At 46.9% G+C, this 26,979-nt stretch overlaps 1 protein-coding gene across 3 annotated transcripts in view; it reads right to left on the bottom strand.

Annotated features, from left to right (window-relative positions):
- Nucleotides 1-4,522: 4,522 nt before the first annotated feature.
- Nucleotides 4,523-26,979, bottom strand: part of LOC125435538 (WD repeat containing planar cell polarity effector) — a 308,331-nt gene continuing 285,874 nt past the window's right edge. For all 3 annotated transcript variants that reach the window (XM_048501735.1, XM_048501743.1, XM_048501750.1), the window contains 3 exons: nucleotides 13,288-13,364; nucleotides 9,458-9,486; nucleotides 4,523-4,916 (listed from right to left, as the gene is read on the bottom strand). In XM_048501735.1, the coding sequence (XP_048357692.1) occupies nucleotides 4,875-4,916; nucleotides 9,458-9,486; nucleotides 13,288-13,364 (148 nt within the window). In that variant the 3' untranslated portion in view covers nucleotides 4,523-4,874. The remainder of the gene's footprint in view (nucleotides 4,917-9,457; nucleotides 9,487-13,287; nucleotides 13,365-26,979) is intronic.

Genomic DNA, 26,979 nt, shown 5'->3' with positions numbered 1-26,979 from the left:
CAGAGTTCCTCCCGATGCTACCTTATAGCTATTCTGTGGCCAATATTCTCTTCCTCCCCAACTTGGAGTGCTGGGAATTCAATGATTTTTACATGGTGCGCGCCAAGGCAGGTGTGTGTGTGTAGGACATAAGCTTTTCAGCATGGATTTAATGCATTCATCTGACTATTACTGATAAGTCTTGGTGCTTTATTTCTCCTTTCCCCCCCTCTTTGTGCTACTAAACCTATCATCCACAGGAAACATGTTGTACATTAAAAAAAAGGTTGTTTTTTTTTTTAAAAAAACACTGCAGTCCAGAAAAACCAATATCTTGAATGTTGATTTGTAAAGGGCTCTCTTTAAAAAAAAAAAAAAGCAAAACTCTGAACATTAATTTCCTTCTCTTTGTTCAGTAAGAACGCAAATTTAGGGATATAACTAAATTTTAGGTAATTTTGGTTTTGAACACCCAGGCGGTTATGGTTTCAGTTATAAATTACAGAAGTCGTCAGACTCCATGACACAATGGGGAATAACTGATCTTGGAACTTTAGGGGAAATGTATTCATGACAAATACAATATAGGGTTTATTTCCCAGGCCAGTTTCTGTTAGTGGATTCTACAGCCACTCTTTGCGAGTGAATACTTATGTGTTTGAAAGCATCCCGGTGCCCTTTTCAAAGCCAAATAATACTTATTCAAGTATTCAGATGAGACTCGATTGGGAAACTGAGAGCATTTTTCCTCTATGAAATTATCCTGGCAGTTGAAGACTGCTCTTTCACAGACGTCAAGAGTGAAGATTTTATCTGTAAGCAGAATACCTCTCATAAAGCCTTAAGTGGAAATTCAAATTTTCTTTGTGACACTATGTAGGGAGGAGTAGAGAAATCTTGAGATTTCTAGATTTCTTTTGCACTGCCATTAGCTGGATTATGCTTGAGCTTTTGTTGAGTGAGTTGAGAGAGGCCAAAGGAGGCAATTCTTCAGTGTTCTTGGGTGGCTTCCTGCTTCAGGACACTTTTGTCCTGTACAAAGTTCTTCTGCGTGGGCCACCAAAGTGGTGGGACTATTCAAGAGACTGCAGGCTAGGATAGTGGTCTTCAACCTTTGTGGTCTTCACTCTTTCTAGGGCAAAGATCACAAACTGTACCCATTAAACTTGGGGTGAACTGAGCTGCAAGCACATGACAGGAACTTGTATGACATCACAGTCATGTGACAGGTAGGAGAGAAGCAAGAGTTAGCACATCACTGATGGGGTAGCCACTGAACTACAAGTTGAGAACTGATCAGTGGGGGTAGGGAGCAACTGAGCCAGGCTACGCTGGAAGAGAAGGTCAAAGAGTGGGTCTGTGAACCCCTGAACGAACAGGAATCCTCTTTACCATAGAGTGACCTTGCTTCATTCTTTCAAAATGCATACAAGCAAGGGCGTAACGAGGCAAACTGTAGCCCTGGGCAAAACCAGAGTTGGATGCCCCCCTCCCCCCGGGCGGCCACTCCACCACGACCAATTTTTTTTTGCACCAGGACATTGGTGCATGCAGGGGGTGCATTTTTAGACATATCAGCACCAAAATGTCAGTGTATCATCAGGAGACTGTCCTTATGCTACCTCCCAGGTTTCGTGAGGTTTGGTTCAAGGAGTCCAAAGTTATGGACTCCCAAAGGGGGTGCCCCATCCCTTATTGTTTCCAATGGGAGCTAATAGGAGATGGGGGCTACAGTTTTGAGGGTCCATAACTTTGGCCCCCCTGAACCAAACTGCACTAAACTTGGGGGGGTAGCATAAGGACAGTCTCCTGATGATACGCTGAAATTTTGGTGTCACTAGCCTAAAAACTGCACCCCCTGCAGGCCAACAATGGAAAACCACTAAAATACCCAAAAACGAACCCTGCATTTTGATGCCCCCCACAAGGTGGTGCCCTGGGCAGCTGCCCACCTTGCCCAATGGGCATTACGCCCCTGCATACAAGGAGAGGCAGGAGACAAGGTGTAGCCCTTGTGCTATACACATGTGAACTAGCAGTGGGTCCTTCCAAAAAGTAGCAAGAAGTGCACCTGCAGAGTTTCATAACTTGGCTTATGGGTCTTTTATGACCATCCTAGAGGTCATAACTTACAGATTGAAGACCAGTAGCATAGGCGGTATGTCAGTGTTTGATCTTCCTCAAAACCAGCCAAAAGGAAGTTGAAACCATCTTTCTAGTTCAGTGTATTTTCATATATCTTCTCATTTATGGGTTTTAATCATCCTTTGGGGGAAGAAAAATATCTTGTATCAACTGGTGTTTGAGATAAAATATAGTTTTGGGGGGTCTTCTCCAGAGGAAGAAGAAGAAGAGTTTGGATTTTTATCCCCCCTTTCTCTCCTGCAGGAGACTCAAAGGGGCTTACAATCTCCTTGCCCTTCCCCCCTCACAACAAACACCCTGTGAGGTAGGTGGGGCTGAGAAAGCTCCGAGAAGCTGTGACTAGCCCAAGGTCACCCAGCTGGCGTGTGTGGGAGTGTACAGGCTAATCTGAATTCCCCAGATAAGCCTCCACAGCTCAGGCGGCAGAGCTGGGAATCAAACCCGGTTCCTCCAGATTAGATACACGAGCTCTTAACCTCTTACGCCACTGAGCAATCATGATCACCAAATATTTATACTTTCTTTCCCAGGTAGCTTTTGCAATTTGTGTAAAGGAATTATGGAGGAAGCATCTTGAAGAGGTACATAGAAGGTACATGTGACTTGGAACAATTGGGCAACCAGATGTTATTACAGCCACCATCTTAGGAGATAGTTTGCAGAAGCATTCCTGGGCCCACATCTACTGCAAACTTGTTATAGTTCTCCATCCATTGTATCCACCATTCAAGGCATTTCCCTGCCTGGGTCTCCCATAACAGGAGTCTGCAATCTGCGGCTCTCCAGATGTTCATGAACATCTGGAGAGCCGCAGGTTGCAGACCCCAGTACTATAACATTTTGCTGGACTTTCTCATAATAGTCTTGCAACCTAGTTTTCTCCTGTCCTCCTCTGTTGTGATTGTCATAAGACAGTGATGGCGAACCTTCTTGAGACCAAGTGCCCAAACTGCAACCCAAAACCCACTTATTTATCGCAAAGGGCCAACACGGCAATTTAACCTGAATACTGAGGTTTTAGTTTAGAAAAAGCGGTTGGCTCCGAGGCGTGCGTTACTCAGGTGGTAGTCAGTGGCTTTGCATTGAAGCAACCGTGCAACTCTTCCAACGGGTAACTACAACCCTAGAAGGCTTCTACTCGCAGCTAAGCCCCATTGCCAGCAATCGCTTTACCCTGCAGGTAAATTATTATGCCTTTGCCCGTTGCATGAAAATCAGTGGGGTTTAACAGCGCTTAACAGGGTACCTACACTGCTTCCCCAAAACTAGGTCTTAGGTTTAATGCTAATAATCGAGCCCAGCAGCCCAGGCCAGCCTAGATGTGGGGGGTGGGTGCGGTGAGGGCGACTCTTTTTGCACATGCCCACAGAGAGGGCTCTGAGTGCCACCTCTGGCACCCGTGCCATAGGTTCGCCATCACTGTCATAAGAAATAAATTGCTTAATCCTCCATTCTGTGCAATTATTATGGTAGTTCAATGGTCTTCTTTAATCATAAGCAAGGATATATATGAATTTAAAAATAAAAATTTATGCTGAATAATACGAAAAAACCCCCCAGCAAAGAAGCAGATCTGGGCTTTTTTCCTACACAAATAAACAATCATCAGTATTTAATGGCTTCTTTAAAAATATGATTCAACAAATCCTGCTGAGTAACTTAATTTGTGTGAGGGATTCCATTCAAATCCTGGTGTGAAGAGCCGAGGTGGAGCAGAATTTACAACACCAACATTTTTAAACTTGTTTATTAAGAAGGTATAAAAAACAACTCCACGCAGAAGAACTGAAGGAGCATTAGCAGTATCAGAAAATTAACAGAAACACAGAAGTAAGTTCTATATAGAGAAAGGCAGGCTCTCTAGCGTTAGCAATTTGCTGGTAAAAGATCAACTCTTCTTCCAGGGAGCAGCTGGGATCCTGCGAACCCTCGTTGACTCTCTTAGCACGGTGTCCATAAAATAGATTACCAATGAGGGTCAAGTTTTGCAGGCGGACAGCTACAGTGCCCAATCTAGTGCCTTCTTTCTTGACGGGCACAACACCAAACTCTATTAGGAGGATGAAGGACCTAGGAATTTGAACCAACGGGGTTTAAAACAGTGGCTAAGCCACCAGGGGGCCGGGTGGGTGCGCGATGCACTGGGAGCACCATTTCTAGTCACGTGGGGGGCAGAAAAATCCCCTCCCCCTCCCCCCGCGGCGCCCCCCCTGCGGCGCACCACCCCACTTACTTTTAGGAATGGAGCAGTCTGGAAGCCTGCCTGCGTTGCCTGGGTCTGGTGGGAACTACATTTCCCAGGCGCCCCTGTGAAATGTAGTTCCCACCGGGCCCAGGCAACGCAGGCAGGTTTCCGGCCTTCTTCTCCGGCCTGCTCCTTTCCTAAAAGTAAGTGTGGGGGGGTGCGTGGGGGGGGTGCCGGGGGGTGGGTGGGGGGCACCGCGGGGGGCACCACAGGAGGGGCGGGCACAAAAGCCAGAGTGTGCACCGGGCGCACTCTGGTCTAGCTATGCCTCTGGTTTAAAATATGGTACGTAGTATCCAGCCAAAGTTAAATCTGGGGAAGTTCTGTTGATTTCGATGGGAGAAGACTTAAGTATGTGCTTAACTTATAGAAATAAACAGAACTGAAGGAGCTTAATGTTTGTCACAGCGTGATTTGAATGTTATCATCCGTTGGCTCTTTAACAGAACAGGTGTTGGGTTCTTTCTCAATGTTCTTGCAGGTTCTGAGGCATCAGATTCTTGGCTCAAACCAGACCAAAGTGCACCACCTTGACAGAACTGGTCGCCTGCAGAAGAGAGTAAGGAGCATGCTGGTTACGATATATGGATTATATAACTGCAGGTTTAAAAATATAGGGAAATGTAAGGAAACAAATGTTGCCTTTTTATTCAGTTTCGCTCAAAGAGACCCCTGCTTGTGTTTAACAAAAAATGAGCCAAGAACTGAAACTGAAATAAATTAAAATGTTACAAACATTAATTCAGTTCAAGCTGTAATAAATAAAGTTAGTGTAGTTTTGGTCAAGCAGCATGCAAACAGAGCGAGCAGAACTCTAAAAATTAAAATGTCTGAAACTACCCTGTTTCTCCAAAAATAAGACATCCTCTGAAAATAAGACATAGTAGAGATTTTGCTGAAGTGCTAAATATAAAGCATCCCCCGAAAGTAAGACGTAGCAAAGTCTTTGTTTGGAAGCATGCCCGACGAACAGAACACAGAAAAATAAGACGTCCCCTGAAAATAAGACATAGCGCATCTTGGGGAGCAAAAATTAATATAAGACACCATCTTATTTTCGGGGAAACACGGTATGCGCTCCCTAAAATGGGAACTGTTTGGGGAATTCTTGTTTCTGTTCTTTCGAAATCCTTGTTCACCTGCCTGTGGAATGTATGTTTTTATTGGGGGAGTGAAGAGTCGCTAAAGAAAAAAAGGTTTCTTTGCGACACAGAACTTCCTGCCGGTGTGGCAGACGAATGCTTCGGTACTCTTGATGTACAGAAAACTAGGCGTGGAGCTTGAAACAAAAGACAACTCGCCTGGCTCCGGTACACAACATATGTTCTAGCTGCGTGAGCGAAGATCTGACAGCCGGGAGTGAGCAAGTTACGTCTGCTTCGGGCTCATTTGTTGCTGGCAAGTTCAAGATGGATTCAGAAAGGTGGTGTTTTTCTCTCTCTCCCCCCCCCCCCCTTGGTGTCTCATGCCAAAGTAGATCAGTCTGGGATAAGATGCCTTCACCAGAGCAGCAGCTCCATCTTATGGTATACTTGTTCTAACAAGGAGATGAGTCAGCGTAAAAGTTATGTAAAATTTGAATTATGAGGCTGGCACCTGTATCCCAGTGTTTGGTTTCCTGCAGTGTCTTTTGCCCTTTCTCCGTATTAAAAAGGATGCGGGTAAGAGCCGAAGTGTGGATTTTCATTGGTCATTGCCAACAAACTTTAACAGCCGTTGTTGTTGTTTTTTTAAAAGAAAATGCTGAAATACTTCTCTGTATCCCACAAACTACAGAACTCCTTTCTATTCTATCTTCTCACATAGCAAACACACGTGAGGCGTTCGAGAGACTTACTCTGATTGATTCTATAAGTTGTTATCAACGTGGATATAATTTATGAACTGGATATTGAGAGACTTACTCTGATTGATTCTATAAGTTGTTATCAACGTGGATATAATTTATGAACTGGATATTGAGAGACTTACTCCGATTGATTCTCTAAGTTGTTATCAACGTGGATATAATTTATGAACTGGATATTGAACTTTGGTTTCTACATAAACATTTGAAATATATTTATTGGGTGTAAATAGAACCCAATTCTCAGTTGGTTAAACCATGGATATGGTCTTTTTATTTCTGAATGTTATATACTCATACCTTATGAATGGTTATACTAAAATCTGTTGAAAAGAAATCATTTTACATATTATATTGGCTAAGTGCAACCTCCTTTTAAGTGTGTGACGCGTTCTTTGCTCCCCAACAAACTTTAACAGCTGTTGTTGTTTTTTTTTAAAAAAGAAAATGTTGAAATACTTCTCTGTATCCCACAAACTACGGAACTCCTTTCTATTCTACCTTCTCACATATCAAACACAAGAACCGATGAACAAGCTCTTGTATGTTTCTGAAGCGGCTGTCAAGAAGGTGCTCATGGGGTTACTCCAGAAACACTCCTTGTTAGCTGGGATGATCTACCTTTTGTCAACAAAGGTGACTCCAAGAATTTCATCTCAAAAGCCACTGGGACCTGTAGCAATCACAAGACTCTCTCAGATGCCCCCTGGAGATAAAAGTTGTTACTTAGTGCAAAGATAAAGTTACCGCTGGGGTGAGGCTAGGTGGAAATAGCCTGGGCCCTGTTCCGTCTATGCTTGCCCAAGCCAAAGGTGTTTACAGGGCTGGGCTAGGAGAGACAGTCACTGCAGAGATAGACATTTGAATGCTGATTTGGGGATCTTGAGAGCCAGCACGGTGTAGTGGTTAGAGCAGTGACGTAGGTATAGATTTTTTATGAGATGGGTTCAGGGGGGGCAAGCCCCACCCCCCTTGGGGGCGTGGCCATGCTTCCCAAAGCCCTGTCCCCAGCCTCAGTGCTTATAAAAGCAGCTCTCCAAGGCCAGGGATGGCAGACTCCCCTGCCCTGCCTCACCCCCCACCGGCTGGGCTCCCAGCCGGCGGCCGGCAGTCCCTTCTGCCCTCCCCTGAGAGGCTTGACTAGGAAAAATGGAGCCCAGTGAGTTTTGCACCCCCTCTCATGGTCGGCTGCTGTGATGCTGGAATCCACCCCCAAACAGCATCACTTTCAATGGTGTTTAAACTAGGGAGCCCAGATTCTCCTTTTAAATCCACCTTAAAGGGAGAATCTGGGGTCCCCAGTTAAAACAACATTGAAAGTGATGCTGTTTTGAGATGGATTCTCCCACACCTTGAAACAGCATCACTTTCAATGTTTAAACTGGGGACCTCAGATTCTCCCTTTAAATCATGCCGAAGGGCGTGGATTTAAAAGGAGAATCTGGGGAAATTTGGGGGGTGCCTGCTGTCAGGGGTGCAATTGTTAAGCTAGCAGCACCACACTTTCAGGGTATCTTTAGGAGACTCTCCTGATGATACCACCCAGGTTTGGTGAAGTTTGGTTCAGGGGGTCGAAAGTTATGGACTCTCAAAGGTGTAGCCCCCATCTTCTATTAGCTCCCATTGGAAACAATGGGGGATGGGGCACCCCATTTGGGAGTTCATAACTTTAGAGCTCCAGAACCAAACATCACCAAATCTGGGTGGTATCATCAGGAGAGTCTCTTGAAAAATCCCTGAAATTTTGGTGCCGCTATCCTAAAAACAGCGCCCCCTGCAGGCCACAAACTGAAAAAAAACACTAAAAATAACAAAAAAAACACAAACGGGGGGTGGAGCTTTTGACATGTCAGGGGGGGTTGAACCCCGGAACCCCCCATTACCTATGTCCTTAGGCTAGTGTGTCAGACTACTATCTGGGAGAACCAAGTTCGAAACCCCTCTCTGCTGCTGGGGGACCTTGGGTTAGTTGCCTACTCTCATCCTCCTCTCCCTTCCTGGGTGGATGCTGGGAGGATTGAAAAGGAAGGAGAGGAGAACTCTGTGAGCCACTTTGGGCTCCCACGAGGGAGAAAATAAATAAAATAAATCTTTAGTGGGTGAAGGAAGATGATTCTCTCTCTCCCCAGGTACCCGACTCTGTAACTCTGGCCAGCCTCTCCCAGCCCAACTCTCTAAACAGCCCTCTCCTGGGCAAAAAGGAGATGCAAACAAGCTCTCTTGAGCTTGCCAAAATTGACATTAAGGCTGGGAAAGGTCAGGCTGATTAAACTCCATGCCCTGCCCTGGCAGTGAGGAAACGCACACCAATTACACAACCAGAATGCCTGGAAACTTGTTTGAAGGTGTGCCAGGCCAAATATTAGGCCACATTTATTATTTCCCCCCCCCTCCTCCTTTTGTTCACAGTAACTCTATTCTTTGTGCTGATTGGTAGTTGACTGGAACGATTTCAGAGTGTGAAAATCTAATTCAAGTTTGTTACCAAATTGTTTATGCAGCAGGTGAATCATGATAACAATTAAGTGCCAGCAATTCACAACCTACTTGAGGTGACTGAGATGAGCAGAGGTTGTTTGCCATCGCCGGCCGCTGCATAGCAACCCTGGGCTTCCTTCATGGTCTCCCATCCAAATACCGTGTTTCCCCGAAAATAAGACAGTGTCTTATATTAATTTTTGCTCCCAAAGATGCGCTATGTCTTATTTTTAGGGGATGTCTTATTTTTCTGTATTCTGTTTGACAGGCATGCTTCCAAACAAAAACTTTGCTACATCTTACTTTTGGGGAGGCCTTATATTTTGCACTTCAGCAAAACCTCTACTACGTCTTATTTTCAGGGGAGGTCTTATATTCGGGGAAACAGGGTAGGTCTGCATTCCCCCCCCCCCCCAATCCGTTTGGAAGTAAAAATACATTTTAGCATTCAGCTCTTGTATCAAAGTAGCATGCTCACTAATGTACTAAATCATGATTTTGACAAAGGCAGCGCATTAAAATGAGTGAAAAATAAGACATCCCCTGAAAATAAGACATAGCGCATCTTTGGGAGCAAAAATTAACACAAGACACTGTCTTATTTTCGGGGAAACACGGTAGGTAGACACTAGGACCCAGGTGGAGTATTTTACAGCAAAGAAGGTCCGGCATGTTGAGCAATGTGGTGGAGGAATATACAACCCTCCTAACATCTTTCTGAGACAGACTATAGTTCTACTGCAACACAAAACAAAACTGTTTACCTGTCCATCACGTGTTTCCTCAGAAGCATCTAAAAACAAAATTATGAGTGTTATTTCACTAAACACAAACAAGAAGGAAGGAATGATTCCATTAATTCTTCACTTTCTCCATAAAAAGCACACGGTCAACATTCTTCCTGCCATTATTACTTTATCTTTTATTGGGAATGTATTTCAGGGCAACAAATTGTTCAACAAAGGAACAATGTCAGTACCTGTAGGTTTGTCCAGTAGGGCAAACTGAAACCCTGTGGAATCATTTCTGATTCAGATCTGGAGGACGGACAGACAGACAGACAGACAGACAGACAGACAGACAGAGAGAGAGAGAGAGAGAGAGTACTGCAGAGGAAATTTTTACCACTTTCCTGGAGATTTGGGGGTGGGGCCTGTGAAGGTTTAATGCCTGAAAATCCATTCTCTAAAACAGCCATTTTCTCTAGGGATATCTGTAGTCTGGAGATCGGTTATAGTCCTGGGAGATCTCCAGGCTGTGCCTGGAAGTTGGGAACCCTGCTTCCCACAGTGCAGTGACTCAGATGAGCTGTTATCTACTGGCAGGTTGCTACGATGGCCAGAAAACAGGGGACTCGCCTTTAATATACCCCGGAAAAGTCCACTGAAATGTGCCAATATGCACTGTAGTGATTATATGATAGGTTTCCTGTACAACTAAGGTTTTGGCTCCTTGCCCAAGTGCCATGGAATTTTTGAGAGTCCATATATTTAAATTATCCCTCTCTGAATATAGAATTATTTTGTCAGGGAGATGGTGGTGTTAGCATGCTCTCCTTGATATGGTTTGGTCTTTATGTTAGTCAGTCAGTCAATCTTTATTACAGTCATAGTCCAGCATAAAGGAGATAATTAAAAATCTATCTATCTATCTATCTATCTATCTATCTATCTATCTATCTATCTATCTGTCTGTCTGTCTGTCTGTCTGTCTGTCTGTCTGTCTGTCTGTCTGTCTGTCTGTCTGTCTGTCTGTCTGTCTGTCTGTCTGTCTGTCTGTCTGATGGCAGATTTTAAGAAACTATTCTGCCTCTTTGCACCACTGGAGAGCCCCGTGGAGGCAGTGGGGCGGCATTGCAGCAGCGCTGTCCCTGGCTACCTGGGGCTCCGGATTGGGCTGCTCAACGATCAGATCCCAGCACACTCTAATAAGACAACCTTAATATTAATTAAGCCAGTGGTGGGATCCAAAAATTTTAGTAACAGGTTCCCATGGTGGTGGGATTCAAACTGTGGCGTAGCGCCAATGGGGCTGGGCGGGGCATGACGGGGGCGTGGCTGGGCATTCCGTGGGCGGGGCATTGCTGGGCTGTGGCAAGGACGCAGCCGCTGCGCCAGTCCTTGGGCGGGAAACAATGCACGCAGGCGCAGGCTGCCACGCACGCCGGTGCACCTCCTGCTAGACTGCTTCAAGTTCTGCGCGCTACTGCTGAGGAGTGGAGGAGGGGCGTAACTAAGGCAAAAATCACGTGGCAAAATCGCCAATTAGTAACCCCCTCTCGGTACACACAAATAATTAGTAACCTACTCGGTACACACAAATAATTAGGAACCTGCTGGATCCCACCTCTGAATTAAGCTCATCCTACGACGTATTTCCAGTGCTGCCGCACAAAACCTGGCAGCACTGTATTTTAAATCAAGATCGGCATCTGTAAACAGCAAGGAAGTATAAAATTGGCCTACGGCGAAATAAAACGAATAGGTCTATTTTTATAACGCTGAATATCTGTGGGAGAAAGATGCATGCTCTGATACAACAGGTCACGCCACGGAGTGCTCCGATTCTGCTGAAAGGGGTGCTCGGGGCAACACCTAACCAAATGCCTTGCCCCAAGCACCTTCCCCTATTTCCCATGTTCCCATTAGTGGAGAACGAGCCAGAAGGCTGGGCAACCGGTCCCTGTTCTCCTAGGCTGAGCCAGCTTGGCAACTCTCTTGGTCTTCTTCCACCTTCCTCTGCCTGGGAGGAAGCAGAGTCAAGCGAGCATCATTAACGATTTAGTTTTGCTGCAAGCTGGTTGTGATTTGCTGCCCGCTACTGAAGGTGTGTGCCAGTTTGGGCAGAGTCTGCCAAGCCTGAGTTCGAAACACCTGTAACAAAATGGCGTTTTTCTCAGCTGTTTTGAAAAAAAACATGCCAGCTGTCTTTTGCAGTGGTGGCGAACCTTTGACACTCCATATGTTATGGACTACAATTCCCATCAGCCCCTACAATTGGCCATGCTGGCAGGGGCTGATGGGAATTGTAGTCCATAACATCTGGAGTGCCAAAGGTTCGCCACCACAGGGCCCTAGGCCCTTTGTGTTGGCAAAGGGGCTCTCAGTCATTGTCCAAAACATTACAGTTGGCAGCAGGGGTTGGAAATGCAGAAGAGAAACCATTTCTCCTCCCATCTGGGGCACCAATCCTGCCTCTGCATTTGGAAACAACCTGCCTTAGCTCTGAATGATGTGGTAGCCAAACGGGTCCAGAGGAGGGCAACCAAAATGGTAGAAGGTCTGGAATCCATGCCCTACAACAGTGATGGTGAACCTTTTCGAGACCGAGTGCCCAAACTGCAACCCAAAACCCTCTTATTTATCTCAAAGTGCCAACACGGCAATTTAACCTGAATACTGAGGTTTTAGTTTAGAAAAAACGGTTGGCTCCGAGGCATGAGTTACTCAGGAGTAAGCTTGGTGAAGCAACTGTGCAACGCTCCAAATGGGTGAATCACGATCCTAGGAGGGTTTACTCGGAAGCAAGCCCCATTGCCAGCAACCGAGCTTACTCCCAGGTAAAGGATCATGCCAGCCTAGATGTGTGTGTGTGTGTGTGGGATTTTCCACCCCCCTCCCACATGATGAACTCTGTGCGCGAGTGCCATAGGTTCGCCACCACTGCCCTACAAAGAGAGGCTTAGGGAGCTGGGGATGTTTAGTCTGGAGAAGCGAAGGTTAAGGAGGGACATGATAGCTATGTTTAAATATTTGAAGGGACGCCATGCAGAAGAGGGAGCAAGCTTGTTTTCTGCTGCCTCAGAGACTAGGACACGGAGTAATGGGTTCAAGGTGCAGGAAAAGAGATTCCACCTAAACATTAGGAAGAACTTCCTGACCGTCAGGGCAGTTTGACAGTGGAATTCACTGGTGTAGGTGTAGGCCCCTTCCGCACTGGTGTAGGTGTAGGCCCCTTCCGCACACGCAAAATAATGTGTTTTCAAACCACTTTCACAACTGTTTGCAAGTGGATTTTGCTATTCCGCACAGCTTCAAAGAGCACTGAAAGCAGTTTGAAAGTGCATTATTCTGCATGTGCAGAATGAGTCGTAGTCTCCTTCTTTGGAGGTTTTTTAAACAGAGGCTGGATGAACATATATGTCGGGAGTGCTTTGATTGTGTGTTCCTGCATTGCAGGGGGTTGGACTTGATGGCCCTTGGGGTCTCTTCCAACTCTATGGTTCTATGATTCAAACTATCTTTCATTACCATTCACCTTTGGTGTGCACTGTGCATTTCTTGTGCTTCCTCCGTTTCTGTGCCTTCTCTTGGATTCTCTCTTGAACACACAAAGCTCCCTTGTACTGAATCGGACCATCAAAGTAAGTATTGTCTACTCAGACTGGCAGCTGCTGTCCAGGGTCTCAGGCGGAGGTCTTTTACACCACCTTTTACCTGGTCCTTTTAATTGGAGGTGCCAGGGATTGTTATTTAGACTAGAATTCAGTAGGAGTCTGAGAAGGCCTGCTTGGGACATTATGAGCCCTCTGAATTCAGCTCTTCCCAGATATTTCCATTTACCAAATTTCCAAACTTCTCCCCATTACACTTACCTGTTGGACACCAAGAGATGGGTTTGTGTAGCTGTCTCATGTTCATTAGCAAATCACTTTCCTTGTCGTCTGTTTCTCTACAGAAAGAGGATAGAGTATTACATCAAGAATGGTCACACTATATATAGGATAAAATATTATTTACACATTTATTCACCGCTTGAGCAGAGGTGGGATCCAGCAGGTTCTCACCAGTTCCCGAGAGTGGGTTACTCATTATTTGTGTGTGCCGAGAGGGGGTTACTAATCGGGTCTGCTTTTCCGTTAGAAATTCCATTAAGTCCAAAAATCATAAAGTCCTGTTGTTTCCTATGTGGCTGGTTAGCGAAGGTAGAAAATGGGATAATTCTCCCTGTTGGGCTGTTTTAAACACATGTTTTAGAAATATAGTAAAAGTTACTTGTTTAAGGAAAGTATCCTTCTTTTGATTTCTAGAAACAAAATTAAGTATTTGAAAGTATTAAGTATTTGACAGGCAGTCAATTAGAGGAGAAGTAGTTGTTTCTGTTGGCAGTAGACTATAGGACTTGCTATAATGTAAGAGTTTTTTACAATAACAGAGAAATTATTAATGCCCCGCCCCCGGAATGCCTGGCCACGCCCCCGTCGTGCCCCGCCCAGCTCCATTGGCGCTACGCCACTGTTTGAATCCCACCACCATGGGAACCTGTTACTAAAATTTTTGGATCCCACCACTGCACTTGAGCCCACTCAAAACTAAACACATCCCCATAGCAACAGCAGCACATACACACAATGGGGTCTATGCATGGTAAGGGCCAAGTCAGATTAGATTCTGGAAGATATACAATTAGATCTCCCCAGCATTTTGAAATGAAAACTGCAATCGCAGGGTCGCCCAGTTTGGATTACAGCTGTGGTGTGGAGATAGCAGGAGTTAACCTTTGTCCCCCATGTAGGGGAAGGGAAGGCAAAACTCTTCTTTCCCTGCCAAGTTTAACAATAGCTTGAGAGAGGTAGTTTTGGTAGGTAAAACAATTTAGGGGAGGAACAGGGTTAAATCCCCTCTCTTGCTGCTCCATGGTCCTGATGCAGGAAGGGAGGGGCAGAGGGGGATGGTTTTAGACCCAGAATTCCTCTTTTTAAAATGCCAGGGAACTCTGCTCCAAATGCTTAATCTAATTTTGGTCTTACTGGCCCTTTCCGCATGGGCTAGAAAGAGCACCCCAGGGAAGCTAAAAACAGCGCCCCTGGGGACGGTTTGCACTGCCGCCGCCGCTCCATCACAGCAGCGTCGGCCTCACAACCCCTGAGTGGCACAAAGACGCTGATTCTGAACCTCGCTCCCTGAGCGAGGTTTTTCGGAAGCAGCGTCTTCCAACCGCTGCCGTGCAAATGGCAGCGGCTGGAAGGCGCCATTTCCCCCGCACCATCCCTGAATGCCTACCTTGTCTCCTGGCTTCCGGCTCATCTTCAGAGTCGTTGCTCCAGGCTGAGGGGGCATGTCCCCTGGCCTCTGCGACGAGCCGGAAGCCAGGAGACAAGGTAGGCGTTCAGCAACGGTGCAGCCTGTGCGAAGGCTGTGCTGCCACCTGCCGCCCTCCCGGGACCGTCCATGCAAACGGTCCGGGGATGTGTGCTTTGGCATTGTTTATGCCGACGCACCCCTGCACCGTTGTGGTGCGGAAAGGGCCATTGTTTTGCCAAAACAGAAAGGAGAAAAACCTCAACCCAGAAAAACCCGGTAACCCAAGAAGGTTGACAGTCTGATAACAGCATGAATACAATTTTTTTTTGCTGTCTTGTGGTGACCCTGTAGGACAGCTGACTTGTGGGGACCCTGTAGGATTCTCAAGAGATATTCAGAGGTGGTTTGCCATTGCTTGCCTCCACGTCACAAGCCTGTATTCCTTGGGGGCCTCCCATCCAAATACTAACCAGGACTGATCCTGCTTTATATCGTAACCATATTCCATTGTTTCTATAATCTCTTAGTTGTAATGCTATATTGGTGATAGCCACATAGATGTGCCAGCATATAGAAGAAGAAAAAGAAGAAGAAGAAGAAGAAGAGGAGGAGGAGGAGGAGGAGGAGGAGTAGTTTGGATTTATACCCCACCTTTCTCACCTGTAAGGAGACTCAAGGTGGCTTACAAGCTCCTTTCCCTTCCTCTCCCCACAACAGACACCTTGGCCAGAGGTAGGTAGAGGGCTGAAGGGAGAGTTCTGAAAAGAGCTGTGAGCTAGCCAAGGTCCTTGGCAAGAAATGTAGAAGTGTGGAAACACATCTGGTTCACCAGATAAGCCTCTGCCACTCAGGTGGGGGATTGGGGAAATCAAACCCGGTTCTCCAGATTAGAATCCACCTGCTCTTAACCACTATACCACCCTGGCACACTGTATTCCAGTTGTATGTGTCTTCCATATTTTCAAGATGATTTTTAAAGGATCTCTCCAATCTCTCTTTTTCAGGTCACAAATACCTGTGTTATTATGGCCTTCTAAATTTAGTAATCTTTCTTTTCTCAAAACCATCCATTCTTTTATCCACTTGAAGGCACAAGCTGCATAATATGTCCTTAAACCCCCTTTTACTTTCAAATCTATATATTTATCCATGATTAATCAAAGAAGAGCAATTAAAAAGTCTAAACGGTTCTATAAAAAGCAAGGGAATAGCAAGGAACTATCCTTACAGAAGACTAGATCTGATCTTTTTTAAGATCGAATGTTCAGTCCGCCTGTCTACTGATGAGGCCGAATTCTGTGCAATATCAGAAACTTGTAATGAATTACTGTGGCTGAATCTAAATGACAACTGGACCCTCCTTCTAGCAGGTGCCGTGTGCAGATTAGTACCGAGTGCACAGCTTGTACCGTGTGCAAACCTGATAAGGTGAGGGCACCTGATTGGTACCACTTTTGTATATAGTTAGCTCAGACAGCAGTGTAATGGTGTGCCTAAAAACACCTGTGGCCTGGCGAAGCCCTTTGTTAGTAGATAGCAATAAAATAGAACTGCACTGGTGACTGTGAGTCTATCAGTTCTTGTCTACATTGCGTCCTGCAAGGTGGTCTACTCCGAGTAAATCCGCTGCTTCAACAGCCCTGACTAAGGCCCTTTCTGTACAGCAAATGTATAGTGGGTTGCAGTCGGGATAAAGTAACCTGTTTTCCTGTTTTTGCATTCTCATGCAACAGGGCAGGCTACGATTGGGGCCCATGGAAAAAACGCGGGTTGCTATCGCGCCTTCGCACAGATGCAGGCATGCACAAATAAACCCCCACAGCCATGCTGACGTCTCATGATACAACCATAGCTAAACAGATGTAAGCCATGAAATTTTAAAAAAGGAAAAAGGAGACTCCTGCCTGGTCCGATTGCGGCTTGCAGAAGCAGCGCTGCAAACCGGGATTTTTAGAAAGAGACTTCGCTGAATGAGTGCAATTCTCAAAAACCCGTTTTTGGAAATAACCGCAGGGGTAGACTTCGTTTGGAAAAGGGATTTGTGCGAATTTCCACCTTAACACTGGGTTTTTACCATTCACCACCCATGTTTATTGTCCCGTGCGGAGTGGGCCTATGGCAGCAATCCTATTCGGAAGTATGCCTCATTTTATTCAGTTGAGTTTACTCTGAGGAAAGAGGACTGTAGTCTAACAGTGCAGTCATAAGGAAAATTACATCCTTCTAAGCCAATTGAAGCCATTGTGTACGATGGCATTAGAATCTTTGAAACTTAGAGTCGGAAGAGACCTTTAGGGTTACCTAGCCCAAACCCCTGAACAATGCAGGAAACTCACAACTACCTCCCTCCCACGCTCCAGTGACCCCTCCTCTATGCCCAGAAGATGTTAAAAAACCTCCAAAATCCCTGGCCAATTTGATCTGCAGGAAAATTGCTTCTTGACCCCCTAGGGGTAATCAGCATTTCCCTGGTCATTTAAGGGCCTTTCCCCACTTTCCCCTTGGCCGCCGTCGCTGTGCGCAATTCCCAGTGCGCGGCATCCCTGGCGCACGCCCGGGCGTCCCTCCCTCCCTGGCGCATGCCCGGGCGTCCCCACGTCCCCACGACCACGGGCGTCCCCACGTCCCCATCAAAAGGCGCCCTTTGCAAGAGCGCCAGGGATGCCTCGTGCTGAGGGGGCGTGACAGCGGCAGCGTCGGGGTGGCTGCGCTGTCGCTGCCCCTCTCATGGGGAGTGCTGGGGGACCCCGTGCTACTCTCCTCAAGAAGCGCGCAACTTAAGGTAAGTGGGGAAAGGCCCTAAGAAAGGGCTGCAAGAGCAGAGCACTTACTCACCCCTTCCTGCCCTGCCTCTCATGATCTGCTTAAATTTCCAGAAACAGCTGGGCAGTCAGATGGCCATCTAGCCTCTGCTTAAAAACCTCAGAAGAAGGAGAGTCCACCACCTCCTGAGGAAGCCCGTTCTGCTGAGGAAAGGCTTAACTGTCAGGAAGTTCTCCCTAACATTTAGCCGAAAACTCTTTTGACTTAATTTTCAACCCATTGGTTCTGCTCTGACCTTTTGGGGCAAAAGAAAACAACTGCTCCAACCTCTATACGACAGCCCTCCATATCCTTAAAGATGGCCATCATATTATCCCTTAGTTGTCTCCTCTCCAGGCTAAACATACCCAGTTCCTTCAACCTTTCCTCATAGGATTTGGTCTCCAGACCTCTCTCCATTGCCCTCCTCTGAACACATCCCAGCTTGTCCGCGTCCTTCTTAAACTGCAGTGGCCAAAGGTGAACACAACACTCCAGGTGAGGTCTAACTAGAGAAAAGCAAAGCATCTCTTTGTTTGATCTGGATACTATCTGTGCTGATACAGCCCCAAATCACATTTGCCTTTTAGCTACCGCATCGTACTGTTTGTTTGTTTGTTTGTTTGTTTAGGCTTATATACCGCCCAACCCCCAAAGGGCTCTGGGCAGTGACTCATCTCCAGTGTATGGTCTACTAGACTCCTAGCCCTTTTCACACATCCTACAGTCAAGACAGGTCTCTCCCATCCCTGTAATTATGCATATGATTTTTCCTACCTAAATGCAGAACTTTATATTCATCTCTGTTGAAAATCTTTTTATTAGTTTTTAACCCAGTTTTTCCAGCCTGTCAAGATTAACCTGTATCTTGCCTCTGTCTTTTATCGTATTTGCTACCCCTCCCAATTTAGTATTATCTGCAAATTTAATAAGTGTCCCCTCTATTCCTTCATCCAAGTAATTCATAAAGATATTGGACAAGACAGGGTCCGGGACAGATCCCAAAGGCACTCTAGATCCCTGTCACTCCTCTCCAAGGGGACGAGCAACCACTAAGAAGCATTCTTTGATTGTGATCTGTCAACCAGTTAGAGAGCCACCTAACAGTAATAGGATCCAAACCACATTTTACAGCTTGTCAACAAGTATATGATGTGGAGCCTTATCAAAACTATGTCCACAGCTTCCCCCTGAGCCAACAAGGCAGTAACTTCCTCAAAAAAGGAGATAAGGTTAGTCTGATATGACTTGTTCTTGAGAAACCCGGTCTGGCTCTTAATAATCACAGCCGTCCTTTCTAGATGCTCAAGGACTGTTTGTCAATTTGTTCTAAAACCTCTCCAGACCTCTCCAGACCTATATAGATGTCAAGCTGACAAGTTGATAGTTACCTGGATCCTCCTTTCCCCCTTTCTTGAAGATGGGGACATTTGCCCAACTCCAATCTTCTAGTACTGTACCAAGAATTCTCAAAAAAATAGTGGATGGGCAGCTATTTTTTCAGTCCCTCACCCAACCTTCATCTCTACAGAGGAAAGGGAAAGTTGCAAAAATTAAACGGAGTAAGCTGCCTTATGCTGAATTAGACTCTTAGGTTCTCAAGATCAGTATTGGCTTTTCTGACTGGTAGCAACTTCCCAGGGTCTCAGGCTGAGATCTTCTACACCACCTACAACCTGATCCTTATCGGAGATGGCAAGGATAGAACCTGGGGACTTCTTCATAGTAAGCAGATACTCAACCACTAAGCCGTGGCCCCTCTTCAACCACAGCCCCTTGCACAATTGCTTGCATGAGCCCCACTCCTAAAACTGCCTAAAATTCAACAGTCTAATTTTTAACACTTGTGAGGATTTCATAAGAAAGCTTTTCCAACAAACGCTACATTTCAAATACTGACCAAATAAAGAATTCATTTAGAAGAGCTTTGAAATGAGGCCTAGATCATTTATGCACTGTGGTCTGCTCCACACAAGGGTACATAACCTTTGGGTCAGATTCTCGACTGCACACACATTTCCCCTGAACTCACTGCGCTACAGATGAGAGAATCCCTGCAGTTTCCGAAAGCAGGGAAAGTGTGACTTTTTCCAATGCCTTCGCAAGGAAAGCGAAGGAGATGACATCTGTTACTTCCTGTTTGGGTCTTCTCACTTCTTCCCACCTTCCCCACTCTACTTCCGCCAGATTGTTGGGAAGGGTTTCTTTTAATTTAAAAAAAAAACTAGCGTGGCCTGGCCACGCGTTGCTGTGGCTCATTGTGGTGAAATGGGAAAGGAACAGTAGCAGCAAATCAATTGCAGAGGCCAGCAGTACGAGCTCATGCAAACACGCAGCCTGATACTGTGTGATGTCAGTGATGTGTGTGCCCGAATTCCTGGGGGGGGGAATGGAAAGGCACCCCCCCACACATCTAGACTGGCTGGTCATGATCCTTTACCTGGGAGTAAGTTTGGTTGGTGGCAATGGGTGTCGCTTCTGAGGAAACCCTCTGAGGGACGCGACGCAGCCATTCAAAGTATGTCACGGTTGCTGTACCAAGCTTACTCCTGTGTAATGCGTGCCTGGTTTTCTTAACTGTAACCACAGTATTCAGGGAATCTAGGGTGCCTGGCCCCTCCCTCCCGTCCCTTGCATGTCACCCCTCACTCTCTTCCCTCCCTCACCTCTCTTCCCTTGCATGCCACCCCTCCCTCTCCCTCGTGTGTATGTGTGTGTATGTGTTTCACGTCCACTCGAGTGACTGCCTATGTACTGTTTTCACTGCTCCTATTTGGCCGTCTGAGTGAACATTCTAAGCAGCACGAACATTCTAAGGGTGACAGTTACACACAGGCAGCTGCATGTCCTTCACCAGGGAGCGCCAGGAAAAAGGCGTTTTACCTGGGCCAGGTGTGAAATTTCAGGTATGTGAACATCTAAAAACACTCTCGCCTGGCTGACTATAGTGGCTGGGAATTTTCAGAGGAATTGGCCCAGCAGTTACTGAGGTATACTGTCATCAACAAAAACACTGTTAGCTTTATATATATATAGATGAGTCTAAAGGTCTATTGATGCAGCAAAGGATTGCCAGTGAAGCAACACAGAAGTCATTAAAAAGAGCAAAAGGGAGTCAGCAGACAAAAAGGAAAAAGGCAGCAGTCAACAGAAACATGGAAACGGCTGGCAGGCAGCCGTTCCACCAGCTCCACCGTTACATTAAACACAGTTTGAAGGGCATAAATATTAGCAGTGATTATCTATCTTTAATCCAGTGACATGATGCTAGACCAAAGATGGGAAACAAACCAACAGAGGTGCTAAGAAGGAAGCAAGCGAGGCAGCAGCGGGCAGGCAAAATGGTGTCTCGCCTCTTCCAGGGGTGTTTTGCAGCGAGAGACTTCTGTGTCGAACAGAAAGCCACGGGGAAACCCCACTGTGAAACACACAGCGGCGCCGCAACCAGTAAGTGCACAAAATGCCCTAGTCTGTGGGGGTGTTGACACTAGTCTTCCTGCTTTTAGTTATCAGCTTTCATGTCAGGACAATCTAAATTGGGGTAAAGCAGTAATTGGTTTTTATTTTTGTTTGTAAGTCACCGAGGGATCACGTTGAGAGGGGGGGGAAAAGGCAGCCTTTAAATTTTGGGTCAATACGTAAGTGCCTTTCTTTCATCTTCGACTAGTAGAACGTGAGGCCAGGAAGTGGGAAGGTTTTATATTCCACACTGACTTCTGAGCTGTTCGGTCACATTAGCCTTTGATGATGCAAATAATGAATGAAGACGTCCCCTTTTGTCCCACAATAATATAAACAATTTTAGATGTGCTCCTCCCTCCTCGTTAGACTTTCCTCGCGTTTGAGCCTTTTTAGCGTTCTGACAATGATGGATCTGTTCTATTATGCAGTTGGTTGTTATTCCGTTGTCATGCTCTGGCCAATGGCCGAAGCAAATATACTGAACTGAACGAGGGTTATGCAAGCCGTTGTGAATTTATAGTAATCATGCAGTTCTTCGGCTCTTCCCAAGCCGGGCTAAAGCTACAATAATGCGTCCGCCTCATCCCACTAAGCTTTATTGGCTCAGGCAAAGAAACTAAGGAACTTCATTGGAGACCAGATTAGGCGCGTTTCAAAACGTGGAGATTCTTTTGCTGTTCAGTTCTCCCATTATCTGTCCCATAGTCTCTTGATCAGCTTTCCAACATATAGCTTTGGATTCCATGGTGACCTGTAAATTGCTTTTCTGGCTGCCAAATTGCTGTAACCCTTCTATTTTTATGTTTTTAAGAGAGCTTAAAATGGTCCATCCTCTTTGGACATTTCTATAAAATTGGCCGGCGCTTCAGGAGGATTTCGTATATATCCAAAAGGCTTAGAAGAAGATGTCGTTTTGGGTTGTTTTTTTTATTTATTCAAGTCAACAAACATGGAAAGCTCAGAAGGGGATAAAAGCAACTTAGGTAGCTTTATATGTATTAGATAAAAAGTGGCGAAGAGCTTTGCGCCATAGAAGTACTCCAAATGCAACGTTTCTTGCTACCATAGATGCAGAAATTGGACGGGGCCTATTATACCACATACTCCCTTCTCAGTGTATGTTTTTTGCCATCAAGTCACAGCTAACTTATGCAGAGGCAGAGCTACCAGGCAGCCGGGGAGTGCACGTTGCACCAGGTGTGTGCCTGGGGAGTGGAAAATCATTCCCCCCACCTCAGCTGGTGCCTTCCCCTCCAGCCCCCCCCACTTGCCTTTCGTAGGAATAGCAATTGCAGGCTGAAGAAGCAGCCTGTTCCTTCCACGGCTAACTTGGCGCCTGAGTGGGAACCCCACACACTTCCCAGGAGACCTTGCGAGCCCCAGGGTCTCCTGGGAAGTATAGTTCCCACCCAGGCGGACCCTGCGAAGGCCTGGAAGGGAACAGGTCAGGCCTCCAGCCTACACCCAAGGTAAGGGGGGGCACGGAGAACAAAGGCAACCGCATGAGAGGGCGGAAAACACAGAGTGCCCACTGGGCGCACTCTGGCCCAGCTACGCCTTTGAACTTATGGCCACCCCTGGTGGGGTTTTCAAGGCAAGAGGCATTTGGAGGTGGTTTGCCATCGCCTGCCTCCACGTCACACCCCTGGGCATTCCTCGGATATCTCCATCCAAATACTTGCCAAGGTTGGGGCTGAGAGGGTGTGACTGGCCCAAAGCCACGCAGCAAGTTTCCATAGAAGAATGAGGATTTGAACCTGTTGGCCACGGTGGCAGGGGCTGATGGGAATTGTAGTCCATGAACATCTGGAGAGCCGCAGGTTGCAGACCCCTGTCCTCGTCCGACACTTTCAACTCCTGCCCCGTGCTGGCTCCCTCCCTTCTCAGTACCAAATAAAAAAATGAATTTAAAAGACTGTGAGATGAGTAAATAATGTCAGTCTGGGCCTGCCAGGGTTGGATTAATGTAAAAATAACTGTTAGGCTTTTCTGTCAGGGTGGCAGTTAGTTTTGGCACAGGGCGACCCACAACACGATGCGACAAAACGTTTGGAGTCCAGCACTTGCCAAACGCCAGGTTCCCCTGCCATCAAAAAGAATGCGGAAAACTTCCCACACATACTTTGTGACAAAGGCCGTTTGTTCAGAGGGAGAAAGAAAGAAAAAGGATCATTGGAAATCAACAATCGTTGGCATTAAATACACACGGTGGAGCACCAATTGTACCCCAAAGAGTAAATATTCTAACTGATATCCAGCAGTGAGTTTCCTAATGCATGAAACTTTAAAGAGAGTGTTTGACTTTAGTTACGTTCATTATTTGTTGTCGCCCAGCACAAGAACTGGTGGCAAATGCCAAACTCTTGGCAGAATATCCAGCGACCCTGCAAAGGGATGAGGGACTATTGTGTTGGTTTAGCCAGCTAGTGAACTGAAGAAGTTAGGAGTAGTTCAGTCAGGGTTGGATTTAGGTTAGCATTTTGTGCGATGTTTTAGGAGGTCGTTCCATCTTGAAGAGGTCAGCATGGAGCCGGGGAGGCCCATAATACTGGGCGGGGGAATTATTGTGGTGGGAGAAGGCCATACAAGAGAAAGTAGCTGAGATAATCAGGCTCCACCTCCTTCCGACTTTCATCCCATCCTGAGATACGATGGTAGGGGGCCTAAAAGGAATAACCCCAGAACAGGGGCACATAGCCAAATATCTTGAACTATTAACTGAACCCCAACAGAGATGGATTATTACAAGGGCCAGATGCAATACTTTTCCATCGGCCATTACAAAGGGTCGCTACCTATCTATCCCTCTCCAGGATCGGGTCTGTCCACACTGTAAAAACCACATTATACTTGACTGTCCGAGATATGTGGGTATTAGGAATTTCTCTCCTGGGCGGGTCTTAGACAAATCTGAAAGAGACTCTGACAACTCTGTTGTGGAGCTGTTGTTAAATAACACAGAGGCCATGCTCTTGGAAGAAGTAGCAAAATTTCTTTTACAAGTGACAGAATTTTCTAAGTAACGTCCAATGCTAGATACAGTTTATCTGTCTGTGTTTTGAATGTACTTTTGATTTCTACTTCAGAAATGTCTGTAATGCTCTGGAGCCTATTTTAATATGCCCAATAAAGGTTGTTGTGTTGTATTGTATTATAAAAGGAATAACTCCTCTTTGTCACTGGTGTGGTGTAAAGGCAGGCCTATTAATAACGAGACTGTGACACCACAAGATTATTTTGCAGCACAAAATATAGACCTGGTATGTGTGACCGAGACCTGGACGAGGGAGGGTGAAACTGTCGCCTTAAAAGAGCTTACCCTACTAGGGTTCTTGGACCTGCACCTGTCCCAGACAAGGGGACTGGGAAGTGTGGTGATGCTAATCTGGGAGGCTTTCTCCTTCATACCATCCCCCATCCCATTGATCTCCAGTACCGATAGTGTGGGCCGGGTGTGGGTTGCCATGGAGAGTTTGGGTATTCTGCTGGCGTACCGGCCGCCATGCATGTCGTAGTGGAGTGGGCCTTGAGGTTTACTAGGCTTATAATATTTGGGGGATTTGAACGTTCAAGTTGATGCAGCCCCATCTACTCCAGCAGCGCACCTAGTGTGTTCCTGTAAGGGTTTCAATGGTGTTGATGTTCAGGACAGCCGCCTGGCCTTGACTGAATTCCAAAATCCGGGCGTTGGGCCAGCATCTGCGGCGGAGACTCTGGTGGAGGCCTTATCTCATCGAGGGAGATGAGAACACCGTTCCCATGAGAAACAGGGAGGGATGGAAGGATGGACAGAGTTGTAACCTGTGCTTCTGGTGGGGAGACTTTATTCCCTGCCACGTGGAGTATGCAGTAGAGCTTTCTAGGATGTCTGAATAAGCGGTCTTTACACCAAAAGCCTTTGGCTGCTTCTATAAATTCCTTACATTGTGGCAGGAAACCTGGATTCATCTATCCTCCCAGTGTGGTGGACCCTCTAATTGTCGGCATGGAGAGGGTTGAATATTCCTGAAACTGTGGAAGGCTGTTATTAAAGGGCTCAGGCTTTCCCTTCTAGTTGGAGGAACCCGGTGGAGAGTGGTCTGTACAGGTAACTCTTTCCGATCCCTAAATATCCAACCTGAGGTCTTCCCGCCGCCCGTTGGGGCCGAGGAATGAGGAAACGATCATATGGACCCATGTGGAGTCGTTTGGTAGCTGTCTATGGATGCGATGCGCCTGTGGACCGGATACCTACCGTTTCGATGTGGATTACAAACCTCAAGATGCAACCTATCCGCGGAGATGGGCCTGACCACTTTCATCTACGGCAACCCAGGTCAATTGAGCGATTCCTGGATATTATTTCGATGATGCTCCCAAGAATCCCATTGGCATAGCACTGGGGCCCGTCCTAAGACCTACGTTGAAACCCGGGACTATATCCGAGAGTTGGGAGGAATTATCCATTACCAACTTCAATCCGGACTGAATCCCGGACCTTAGCTGCACCAAACCCATTGGAGCCGCCCGGTGGACATGAGGAGTGCTGAGTTCCGATGAGGAGAACCCGAAGCCTGCCTTCTCATCGGACCTATTTCCCCTCCGATCAAAGAGAGCTGGGATGAGGAAGTGGCCCGACTGAGAGATGCCCAAGAAGCATGGGCCCGTGAAGCGCTTCAACTATGGGAAGAGGAGCAGGAGCAGCTGCAGCAAGGCGTGAAACCTGCAAAGGATGCGGGAACAGCAAGCGCCAAAGAAATCCAACTTCGAACTGGACCCGTGCCAAAGGCGGCGTTGCAGCGGCAATATATGCAGAATCTATCGGTCCATGATAGGGTCCTGGAACACTCCAAAATGGACTTAGGCGTCAGCGAAAGCATTGAGCCATGCGTGCACAAAGTGAACTAGCACGGTCATTCAGCGAGGTGAACTGGCCAAACTGGAGCGAGAGCAGCTTTGCATGCGCAAGATGCCTTGACTGCATAGGGAAAGAGATTTGCTTACGCCTTGGAAAGGGCGGGGAAACAGCGGGACAAGATGCCCCAAGCTGGAGTCGCGTTACCGAGGGTACAGCCAGCGCCAGGCGGCGCTTCTGGATCCTGCCCCACTGCAGCGTATCTGCCACCACCTTCCAAGGCCTGCTCCCCACCAGGCACCAAGCGGCGCCCGGCACCTGTGCCTCCCACCCCACCCGATTCCACGGCTCTCCCTGCGCGCCCGCCTCAGCCTGTAACCGCCGCCCAGCGAGCTCCGAGGCCGTGGAAGGGTACTACTGAGCCTCGATACCTACCCGTTTGATGGGACCACTTCCAAACTCCCTACTTCATCCTGCAGCTTCGGTATACACATGGGGACTATGGCCGATTTGTACGGTCTGAGCCTTGAAAAATGCGGGACATCGGTTCCGTCTTGGATGGAAGCTGACAGCGGCCGACTGGTTTAATGACTCTTTTTGACCTGCAGGGGATGATACTACATACGGTGCCTCGTTCCTCCAAGCCTTAAGGGCTGCGCTTGGAATCCGGATGCTGAAAATGAAGCCATCCGCACCCATTAATCTATTCAGCAAGGCAACCGCTCTTTTTGCGAATTTGCCCGTGAATTTACATGCGGCTGCTCGACTCCCTCCTGAGTGGCCTGGTATGAAATGTGAATACTTCTGGGATGCCGTCGATGACAAACTGCAGCGGTGTTCCCTTATTGGTCCAGCACTATTGCTGGATGGATTGGTGGGATCTCAAAGTGGCGTCGTTTGGATGCATTTCAGCGGAAATCGCCCAAAACCAGCTACTTTCGACACCTCTGCATTTCGCAGAGTCAAGCCAGCAGTCTCTACTGAAACCACCTCGGTAGCGATGCGTTTGGGATTGATGCCTTTTACTGCGGAGGGACGAGATTAAATCTGGCTGCCAACTGCCGAAGGAAACGAAGCCAGCAGCTCCGGCACCCCATCTGCCGAAGCCACCATTAGATCGGGCCTCCGGCGAATTTCGTCTGGCGGTTACGAAGTGACCAAAGTG

Source organism: Sphaerodactylus townsendi, linkage group LG01 (genome assembly GCF_021028975.2).
Source record: "Sphaerodactylus townsendi isolate TG3544 linkage group LG01, MPM_Stown_v2.3, whole genome shotgun sequence".
NCBI classification, from domain to species: Eukaryota; Metazoa; Chordata; class Lepidosauria; order Squamata; family Sphaerodactylidae; genus Sphaerodactylus; species Sphaerodactylus townsendi.
The sequence above is the reverse complement of the archived record's forward strand: the minus strand, read 5'-3'. Positions and strand labels throughout refer to the sequence as shown.